At 39.2% G+C, this 11,404-nt stretch overlaps 1 protein-coding gene and 1 pseudogene across 1 annotated transcript; one reads left to right on the plus strand and one right to left on the minus strand.

Annotated features, from left to right (window-relative positions):
- Positions 1 to 2,883: 2,883 nt before the first annotated feature.
- LOC122061921 (somatic embryogenesis receptor kinase 1-like) lies at positions 2,884 to 6,279 on the plus strand. Its single transcript, XM_042625488.1, has 4 exons — positions 2,884 to 3,527; positions 3,974 to 4,234; positions 4,341 to 5,213; positions 5,495 to 6,279. Exons 1-4 carry the CDS (start codon positions 3,098 to 3,100, stop codon positions 5,959 to 5,961), a joined length of 2,031 nt encoding a protein of 676 aa, XP_042481422.1. The 5' UTR covers positions 2,884 to 3,097; the 3' UTR covers positions 5,962 to 6,279.
- A 2,438-nt stretch (positions 6,280 to 8,717) lies between these two features.
- Positions 8,718 to 10,366, minus strand: LOC122061675 (annotated as a pseudogene).
- Positions 10,367 to 11,404: the final 1,038 nt, after the last annotated feature.

Here is an 11,404-nt window from a genome sequence, read left to right on the forward strand (position 1 = left end):
ATTACACCCAAGCAATGGTGAGAAAACTCGTCTTGAAACCCTAGCTCGAAAAACCCCCAAAATACAATGACTTTCTCAACAAACAACATTACATTATATACTCCAAGTCGTGGGTCGACCCCTCGGATTGTGGTCGATCCGGTCGAACCAACTCCTCTGCTTCCATCACAGATCTCAGAAAATTTCCCATTTGGGTCGCCACCAAAATATGTCAATGCGGTTCAATTTTCAAAACGGGTCAAGAATTCAAGACAAACTTAACAGAGGTACTATGTAAAGGAGGTCGCATCATATATGCGTGTTTCGTAACTGTTAAGTTTTGTCTCGAATTCTTAACCCGTTTTGAAAATTGATCCGTTTTGACATATTTTGGTGGCGACCCGAATGGGCAGTTTTTTGAGATCTATGATGGAATAAGAGGGGTTGGGTCGATAGGGCCAAGCTTGGAGCGTATGGTTCTACCGGATTGACCGCAACCTGATGGGTAGACCCGTGACTTGGAGTACATAATGTGTATAATGTACTGTTGTCTTGTCGAGAAAATCATTGTATTTTTTGAATTAGGGTTTCAGGATGAGTTTTTCTCGCCGTTGTTTGGATGTAATCTTTCTATTGTATAGTGAAACATTTTCTGTTTTACCAGAGGACTTAGCACACCACACCGGTATATGAACCTCGTTAAATCTCTGTGTTGTACGGATCTATTGTCTGTTTATTTTAGTATTTCTTGATGTTTGCTCTAACAATAACATATCCACATGCGATGTGAGATTTTCGATGAATCTAGACTATCATGTATATGAACAGAATGAAGATTCTAATCATGGTGGATATGGGATCAAATAAAAATATTCAAAATGGTTTATTAAAATTAGAGGTTATGTGATATGGGTCATTTGTGATGGTTTTAGTAGTTTTTTTATTTAGTTTTTGTTCTATAGACAGAAACCTGTATTCGTCAGCCCAAATATTGATGGATAATGAGCGGAAGTCTTCTCTTCTTGGTCCTGACCAATGACTTTCGAGTTTCAACCCCCATCAACCCCCAACTCCCATTGTTTGTCCCCGTCAAAGACGACCTTAATGCGTAAACCCACGTTTTTCGTAAATCGCTGTTGACTGATCAGAAAAGGATGTTAGAAACCCAACCCAAACCCAATCCCAATCCCCGCCATTTTCGTCTCCGTCAATCTCCATAATAAAATACTTGAACACTTTATTTTTTTTTTTTAAATAAGTAAATACAGAAAAACTTGACTTGATGCCATGTGTCCTCTTGATTACATTCACCACAACGTAAGAAATTATTTCGAGAAACATATTAAAAACGTATAGGATTTGTAAATCTTAGGATGAAGTGGTAAATGTTTCAACTCAATAATGATGTGAATTTGATACCGAAATTGTTTATCGAAATCAAACCAAATCATTTACATCCAAACTGTAAAATCGTTTATCAAATGGTTTGATTTTAGTTTTAAAATTGAAATTATGATTCGATTTTGGTTTTAAAATTTAAATTATTGATAAACCGTTTATATTAACTATTAAATTAATTAACATATGCATAGTAAGTTTAAGTCATTCAATGTTAAGTTTACATAGATTTCAATAAAAAATTATGTTTATATTAAATAACTATTAAAACAAACATATAACAATAAACAATTCAATTTAATGTTACAATTTACATCCATTTGACTAAAAATTTTAAAGGTAAAGGAGATGTTTGGATAAAAAATTAAAAAACATAAGAAACCCGTTTATTTAATGATTCGATTTTGGTTTTACCTAAAAAATCTTGTACCAAATTGAATCAAATCGTTTATAGGGGAATCAAATCAATTAACACCCTTAAACTTGGTGGATGAATTTTTTTTCCTAAATATATTCATACAAAAATTAAAAGATTGTATGTAATAAAAAGAAAAAAAAATGTTTCACACATATGCGCAAATCGGGACGCGGACAAAAATCAAAACAATAGTCTAAAACACCAAATCTCATGTGATATCTAATTTTGAAATCGTAATCAAAGATATGGAATGGATGGATAAGGTGCTGTTTGTTGAAGCAGCTTCTGCTCTAGGCCCCATCAGTGGCCTCCCTCCGTTCCTTGAGTTGGGGGAGCCTCCTCACCGCCATTGGGCTGCTATCTTAGTTATACGGATCAACATTACGTGTCATTATACTATTGGTTATATTGATGGAACCCGGATCAATGTCGGCAGGATCGATACCGTATCCGATTACTTAATCGCACGAAATGGAGGGAGGAGGAGGTTGAAACCGTCCTACAATGTCGTAATGTCAGAAGACTCAGAACTCACAAGTCCGAGAGTGGGACATCCATGGAAGAAAAAGTAAACAAAAAGCCAATAAAAGGAGCCAAAGCTTTTATATAAGGGACTTCGAATTCGAATTTCACCCTCCAAAGGAATCTCTCTTATCTTTTCCCACATTATAAACGCGCGCGCGCAAGCGAGTGTAATCACGCACGGCTGGATCCTATTCGAATTGCGGACCCCACTAATGTGTGGCATAAGTATAACACCATCTATTCTAGCCTCTAGGGGTTTGTTACACTGCGCACCCGTGCGTGCCTTTGGAACTTAGTCATTGTCTGTGTAACTAACCACGCCGTTTATCATTTAACGGAGTTACCAAATATTAACGGTTTTACCTTATAATAGAAAACGAAATAACTATCACCTATGTACGGTAGATTCTAGACATTATGGAACTGTCTACCATCACCGTTATTTTTTTGGGAAACAGATCAGACGGCCATACTTGTCCTATCACGTAAGATACTGGGACCCCATTCTCTCTCTCTCACTCACTTTTTGGGAAATATGGGTGGCATCCTCTGTTTCTCACTATCTACAGTCTTTGGTGATTGGGGCTTGAGCCGTAACTTTTCTGGTTCTCTGCAGGCCTTCGGACCGAGATTCGAACTCTCGATCCCTGCATTGCAAGAAGAACAAAGAGATTAAGGTCGGACCCGGACACTCGCTCCCTACAGAGAGAGAGAGAGAGAGAGAGTAGAAGCATAAGCAAAAGACGGCCTCTGGGTTTGTTGGACGAAGGAACAAAGATGGGTGGCTGTGCTTCTCTCTTCTCTCTTGTTCTTCTCTTTGCATTTGCTAGTCCACAACTGGTTTTTGGGAATGTGGAGCTGGGAGTGCTTATGGAGATGAAAGCTTCTCTAGACCCTGAAAACAGGTTCCTTTCCTCTTGGAATAGTGAAGGTGATCCATGCAGTGGCTCTTTTGAAGGTATCGCTTGTAACGATCATGGCAAAGTAGCTAACATTTCGTTGCAGGGGAAGGGTCTCTATGGACGGGTTCCTCCGGCAGTCGCTGGCTTAAAGTCCTTGTCTGGTCTCTATCTGCACTACAACTCTTTGTCTGGAGAGATCCCCAAGGAAATTTCCTTTCTTACTGAGCTGTATGACCTGTATCTCAATGACAATAATCTCTCCGGTAGCATTCCGCCTGAAATAGGAGACATGGCTAGTCTACAAGGTTAGTTCCAAACCATGACTTCTTACAGGAAAAATGGTTTTTTTTTTCCGTTCTTAACTACTGATTTCCTCTTCCCTTAAACCTGAACTTCCCATTTTGGAAGACGGCTCAAACTCATCTGGGTTTTCTTTATTCTGGGTAAACGCTTAGTCTTCTGAGTTTCTAATCAGAAAAAGAAAGATTAGTCTTCGAGTTAGTTGCAGAGCTCAATGTGATATTTAGGAAACATATCTGTCCTGCTAAAATGTCGCTTAAAGTGTAACAGTTCTGTTTTGTTTACGGATTTTCATTTTTTCCTGTTAAATTGTGGGCGTTATGGTAGTGATTGAGGTTATGGATGTAACCAGAAGTAGAAAAGCTATGATCTTGCTTGGAGTCTTTGCCAACCTTCGTTTTATTTCCTGGTATTGTAAGCTCTGATCATTGGGGTTTTATCCGTTTTGTAGTTCTACAACTTTGTAGTAACCAGCTGACGGGAAGCATACCAGCACAGTTGGGTTCTCTGAAGAAGCTTAGCATTCTCTCTCTGCAATCTAATCGATTATCCGGAGCTATTCCTGTAAACTTAGGAGAGTTGCAGAATCTGACGAGGTTGGATTTGAGCTTTAATCGATTATCTGGTTTAATTCCAGCAAAACTAGCTGATGTTCCTCAACTGCAAGTTCTAGACGTCCGTAATAATACTCTCTGGGGCAATGTCCCACCTGGTAATGGGTTTCACCCCTTGTTTGGCTCCTCTGCTCTCTGTGTTTTGATCTGTTGGGCTTAAAGAACCTCCTTTTAACTTTCAACTTCCTCCTTGTGTTAATGCAGCTCTGAAGAAATTGAACGGAGGATTCCAGTACGGTAACAACTCGGATTTATGTGGAGTTGCGTTTCCTTCTTTGAGAACTTGCACTGCTACGGATCAGCTGAACTCTGAAAGATCCGAACCTCTTGGTGCTGGCCCAAATGGTACTTCTACCAAAGACATCCCGGAGTCTGCAAATTTCCAGATGCATTGCAACCAGACCAATTGCTCAAATCCATCAAAACCCTCTCGAGTTGCAGTCGCCGTTGGAGTTATTGTAATTACTGTTGCATTGATTGTTACGGGGCTGCTGACATTCTCATGGTACCGGCGCCGGAAACAGAAGATCGGAAGTGCTTTTGATACTTCAGACAGTCGTCTTAGCACTGACCAGGCCAAAGACGTTTACAGGAAGAGTGTCTCTCCGCTCATCAGCCTCGAGTACTCCAACGGGTGGGATCCGTTGGCTGATGGGCACAACGTGAGTGGATTCTCACAGGAGGTTCTTCAGAGTTTCAGGTTTAATCTGGAAGAGGTGGAGTCAGCTACTCAGCATTTCTCAGAGGTGAATCTGTTGGGAAAGAGCAACTTCTCAGCTATCTATAAGGGAATATTAAGAGATGGGTCTGTTGTTGCTATCAAGAGCATCAATAAAACTAGCTGTAAGACCGAGGAGGGTGATTTCTTAAAGGGTTTGAACATATTGACCTCATTGAGACATGAAAACCTTGTTGGGTTAAGAGGTTTTTGCTGTTCCAGAGACAGGGGTGAGTGTTTCCTCATCTACGAATTTGTCCCGAATGGGAACTTGTTGCAGTATCTTGATCTGAAGGATGGTAACGACCGGGTTCTTGCATGGTCCACCAGGGTTTCTATCATCCATGGCATTGCCAAAGGTTATTTTTCTGCTTCAATTTTAGTATGCTTGGCATTTAAAAAAAGAAGTCCTGCTTATGCTCCTGAAATTTAAGTCCTGCAATTCTCAATCTTATGCTTGATTTTATTTATTTTTTCTGTCCTGCAATTCGCAATCTTTTACTTGATTTGATCTCATTTTTCTTCTCCATCCCAGATAAGAGATTTACTTTACTTATTGGAAAAAGGAACCGTTGGGTCCTTCAAATTCCTTGCCTTTCATGCTTTCACTGAAATTTTGGTGCTGTTTCTGTTTACCCAGGTATCGAGTACCTACACAGCAACAAACCTACCAAACCTGCTCTTGTTCACCAAAACATATCAGCGGATAAGGTGCTCATTGACCAGGGATTCAAGCCATTGCTCTCGGACTCTGGCCTGCACAAGCTCCTGGCTGATGATATTGTGTTCTCAGTACTCAAAGCCTGTGCAGCAATGGGGTACCTAGCCCCAGAGTACACCACAACTGGCCGATTCACAGAGAAAAGTGACGTTTACGCATTTGGGGTAATCGTGCTTCAGATCCTGTCTGGAAGACGAATGATCAGCCAATCAATGCGAGCTGGAGCTGAATCATGCAGGTTTGAAGAATTCATGGACAAGAATCTTAATGGGAAGTTCTCAGAAGCTGAGGCAGCAAAAATCACAAGAATAGCATTGGACTGTACCCATGAGTCACCTAACTATAGACCCAATATGGAAATGGTGATTCAAGAACTGAGCAAATGAGGTAGCAGTTACTGATGTCCATGGTTCTGATGATGTTATCTGGGTCATGGTGCACAGATGGGGGGCCGACATTCACTAACTCAATGATGCTGAACCTTCTGCTCTTAATTCGTCTGTACGGTGGCCTATATCGAGGGTATGGAGGGTTCTCTATGTTTAAATGTGTTTTTGTTTCCCAGTCCTCGCAGCTTGGAAGCTTTCTGTGTTTGCATTAATTGATTGATCTTAAGCTCGGTAACGTGTATTGAAGTTGGGTATCCCCGATTACTAATGCTAATGAAGAAATCAGCTTTTTTAAACTGATTTCATTTTCCTTCATTTTCCTTTTACTTGCAACCAGGGAGAGCAATGAGAAACAAGTCTATCATTCTTGCATCATTTAGAAGGCCAATAAATTTGGAATAAGAAACAAATTCATTTTCTTACACAGCAACAAACCTGGCTACTACAAAACTCGCTCTATACCCTTGTGAGATGATCAAGGCAGTCCATCCAAAACAAATACCAGACTTCCTACCAGAGGCATATTTGATTGATATTCGTAGAAAATGTTGGAAACACTGACTAGTGGGGCACTGAGGACATGGTAAATGACAAAGATTGGCGTCTGCAGAGACGAAGGAGCCCAGAACCCAAATCTGACTCTTTATTGTCGTCCATAGACTTAACTGCTAGTGTTTGGACACAGAATTCTACTTAATATTTAAAAGATCCACTTCTCATAGAATTGAATAAATAGTGAACTTGAGAATGGAGCTGTGGAGTGTGTGAATGTTCCTTGTCGTTCTCTTTGTCCTCTTTTTCTGTTTTGCTCAGTTGTCCTTACTTTGCTGTTTCCCTTCCTCTATTCATATTTCCTACCATGAGAGAGAGAGAGAGAGAGAGAGAGAGAGAGAGAGAGAGAGAGAGAGAGAGAGAGAGAGAGAGAGAGAGAATCTGTGATTAGACTAATCGATTAGGTTGCAATGCAAATGCCATAATCAATCATAAGGTGTTTGGCTGAGAGAGAGAGAGAGAGAGAATCTGTGATTAGACTAATCGATTAGGTTGCAATGCAAATGCCATAATCAATCATAAGGTGTTTGGCTGGTGGTGGTCCTAACACCCAATACACACTATCATGAGTCATGACTAGTTCATTATTAGTGGATAACTGTTGATGTTTCATAGATCACTAGACTTTCAATCTCCTTGTAACCAATGGTGGTGACATCCTATCTGGTACACAAGAAATAAAATTCATTTTCAAATAAGACAAAACCCATTAATTTGGATAACATTTTTATTACCAAATATACTTCCTATTATAAGTGGGTTTTCGGCACAAAATTTTCTTGGTGCCAAGCTCAGTGTAATCAATCCCATTATTTAATGTAACAATAAATTAGAGTTTGTGACTTATCATGTCATTACATGTATATATTTTGAGTAGACATGAAAATCTTCCCCTTCCTTCCCTTTATTTTTTCATGAACACCAAACGTGATTAACATCTTTCGTTGTCAAGACAAATGAGATGAAACGTTGGACTTTCTTTGAGAGCTGAAACACTCACCACGTTATCCAGTTTCCTAATCTTCCTTCCTTGAAGGACGGAGAGCTAAGACTGATGATGGCTTTGAACGGACATTTCAAAATAATACCAAGTGTTGAATAAATTTATCTTCTCTGATTCAACCAAAATACAGAAACAAACATATAACTATGTGACATATGCCTAAAAGGGCCCATTTGTATTCTCAGGTAGCAACTAGAAAATCAATCACACAACACTTAAGAGAGTGCACAGAGGGCATTTCTGGAAGCAAAAAGGACATTTGTTGAGCTCTGAGTGCAAGTGCAGCGTAACCAGCTTGAACAGAACACCTGAGCTTTGACTTTTCCGCATAGACTTACAGCTGTTTGTGATCTGATGATGGTCTTCTGATTTCAGTTCCCAGTGCTACTTTCCTCAATATGAATGTTTTTTCAGCTTTGCTCTTCAGAGATGGTTGCAACCCACTACACTAATGATCTTGTGTTTATTTCCAAGCCCTGTTTCTGCCAACTCCATAAATTTCTGCACATGTCAATCTCACTCTCTGCAAGTTTCCACTCTTGCATCACACCTCCTACTTCTATGAGCTTAAGAAATGATGATATCTGTCATTCTGAATCATTTCATGGATCTTTTTCCTCCATTTTTTCAAATGAAACTCAAAATATCAATTAAGCATCAAGCACAATAGTGAACCAAGCAAGCTTCCTACAACCAATTTTCATGTCCCCCCACCACCCCCAACCCCTGCATCGACCAATTGCCAGTTCCACTTCAGATGTTTCATTCATCCAATCAGGGCAGTTATAAAGGTACGGCCCACGTTAGTGTATAGCACCTTGAGCATATGCATCATGCTTTCAATTGCTTATGAACTTTATTATAACCATAGAAATATACAATAAAACATCACTAGCATATATTCTTCAGAAACCACTTCTATTTTCACTCTCTTACATGGGTTCGGGATGGGGGAGGGGGTCAGACAGTTGATCTTCCAAGCTGCAATAGCATGATCCAGATAAGCTCGCTGGTTCAATTATATTAGAATTTTAACTAATCAGTTTACTGGTGACCAAGAGATTAAAAAACAAAGCATCAAAGAGATTGTCACATGAGTTTCTACTGTGCTTTGAGCAGAAACATCAGCTACACAATAGTCTAGTTGCAGAATACAACCCTAGGCAACAATACTATCCTGTTAAAGGTACTGAAGCCATTAAGTGGGCCACCATTCTGGTCGAATGAACTCCACATGCACATCGTCCTGATTTTCAACAATTAGTGTGCTTGATCCTTTGAAAGCTTACTCCAGCCTCAAAATTCCCAACCCGTGACACCCACTTGCCACTGCACAGTCCCAACCTTCTTATTAGATTCAGAAATAACTATATTTGACCCTGGAACTGGATTAATCTCCAATATTTCTGAACAAAATAACAACGAAAGGGATTACTTAGAACATACCGATGTGCTGGACATCTTGAAGTTAGTCAAAAGTATATTGAAGATTCTTCAGATAAAACCCAAAGTACCTTCTCTGGAATTATTGACAAATCTTATGGATAGCACAAATTTACGAATGACACCACAATGGTGTGTCCAAGCAGTGAGTTCTTGGCCCATGTAGCACCCTTAGTTGAAGCTGATTGCATTTTGGCCAGCCAGATTGTATTCAAGTGGAATAGCATCACCTAAACAATAAAGCGTAGAAGTTCAGAATAACTAGGGTGGTATGAAGTTGTTAACGGCATTCCAAATTCAAAAGTTGAGGATTGCACAATTGCGAAAGCTTCATACATTAGCAAGGGAAATACTGAAGCAACAATGTAAAGAGAGGATAATGGGACCAATATATTAGCAGCATCAAGGTAACCAGTTCTACTAAATCAATGGCATGCTGGAAACAAATATTCCAAATCCATGCACTAAACAGGTAAAATCTAAATGGTTCCATTCAGCTAGGATTAATGACATCAGAAGCAGCACATGCTAAATATTTCCAGTACCAAATGTTTATTTTCAACGTAATCAAATGAGTAATGACATACCACAGTGTGGCAATTGCTAAGGTAGAAACTACACACCTTTTGGAATCTCAGTTGAGGCCTCTGCAACTCCTTTCTCGTACCTCCGTGGAAGGTAATTTTTCTCATCAGTTACTTTGTCTGACTCAACCAGTGGTGTTGCAATACACGGAAATGTTCATAGCTAAACCAACTAAAAGCTTCACCAGATGATTCCGTTCTGTGAATAAATCTACTCCAATGTTGTAGGATGGACATATGCTAGAAGATGCAAAAGGTTAGTAGGTTACTGTGTCGTATTGGATGGAAAGATGCCCCTGAAACCAAGACAGTCCAATCTGGGATCCTTGAACCATTGCCATCCAATATCATCTCCCTGAGAAGCTGAAATCCCAGAATGATCAACTTTACTGCCCCATCCAACAGATGCAGCATCTGGCTCTGCCACACCTGCGGATTTATTAGAAAAAGCTCCACCAAAATGTTGCCAGAAAGAGAATTCTTCCACCGCATTATCCATCTCAACCTCAGACCTCAACCGGTTTTTGTGGTATTGTAACAAATACATAAAAAGTGCATAATCTTGGTCGATATCTGTGGTATTGAAATGAACACATTACAGTGCACAATATTTCGGGTTGAATAGGCAAGACTATGTTTGGTACCAATAGAGCAGAAGACTGTTTCTAAGAAATGCACACATTAATAACAGATAATTAGTGGGAAGTCTAAATGATGCAATCTATTGCACTGAATACTGCTAATTCCATTTGTGCACAAGATTTAGCCATCACATGTTTTAACAAATGTTGGAACATATAAAGAATCCTCCATTGGTTCTTGGCTACACAAACTATCTATACTGTGATATGTGGAAATCAACCAAGAAAATTAGTAATTTAAAATTCTCCTTTTGGGTTTTTAAATATGGATTTCAAAGTGTCTATGCATGGATAAAGGTGGTCAAAGATAATATAAAGTACTCTGCCTTTATTTGTTTAGATAATTAGGTGGTCAAAGATAACATAAGGTACTCTGTCTTTATTTGTTTAATCAATTACTAGCAAAACAGCATGTGCTTTCAGCATGGGAGTTTGGATTATTGTGATATTATAATACACCATACTATGTCAACTGTTGAATTGAGAAACAAAGGAGAGTTGGACACTTGAAGCATTATATAATGAAAAAGGAAAAAAACAATGTGTAGCCAACATAATAGTTAGGAGTTAGATTACACACTGCAGATGAAGAGGCCCCTTCTCCTTCCCTTCTCTTAGCCCCCTTTATTAATGATTATTATTTTTTTTGGGGGGGGGGTGGAGGGGTGTTAAAATAGTGAGAAAGAGGGAGTAGTGGTCGAATTGGAAGGCATATAAAAAAAAAAGGTTGCCCCTGTTGAATTAAAATAGATTTTTTTTTTTGTTATTACACAAAGAAAAAGGGAGAGGACATGGCATAGTGGTTGAATTGAAATGCTTATCTGAAAGAATTACCTATTAAATTGGAATATATGGAAAAAGAGTGCAAGTGTAGCCATCTGGGGCACAGTTGTAAGGTTTGAGATTACTGAATTTTAATTCCTAACTGAAATGCCACCTAAGTAAGGAATAAGAGAATTACTACTAGTTGTAACTTGAATCTCTGTTTGGAAGCCTAGGTCTACCAACACCAATCTGTCCAGTTGTGGGTGTAAAATCACTGTCTTACAATTTATTTTGAATCATTTCAACCCAACTTCAGTAATGCAAGAAGATATCAATATTTGTACTTGAAAATTTCCTTCAAGACTTCACTCCTTGAAAGTTCCTACAGATCAAAGAAACACAACAGTATGGCTATTCATTACAACTACATAGGTTTTACCCCCCCCCCCAAA

Source organism: Macadamia integrifolia, chromosome 14 (assembly GCF_013358625.1).
Source record: "Macadamia integrifolia cultivar HAES 741 chromosome 14, SCU_Mint_v3, whole genome shotgun sequence".
NCBI classification, from domain to species: domain Eukaryota; kingdom Viridiplantae; phylum Streptophyta; class Magnoliopsida; order Proteales; family Proteaceae; genus Macadamia; species Macadamia integrifolia.

What these genes read in the sequence shown, in the direction of transcription:
- LOC122061921 (XM_042625488.1), top strand. Translation starts at nt 3,098, where the DNA reads ATGGGTGGCTGTGCTTCTCTCTTCTCTCTTGTTCTTCTCTTTGCATTT. An exon ending in AGACATGGCTAGTCTACAAG is followed by an intron (nt 3,528 to 3,973) that starts GTTAGTTCCAAA and finishes TCCGTTTTGTAG; the next exon opens with TTCTACAACTTTGTAGTAAC. An exon ending in CTGGGGCAATGTCCCACCTG is followed by an intron (nt 4,235 to 4,340) that starts GTAATGGGTTTC and finishes GTGTTAATGCAG; the next exon opens with CTCTGAAGAAATTGAACGGA.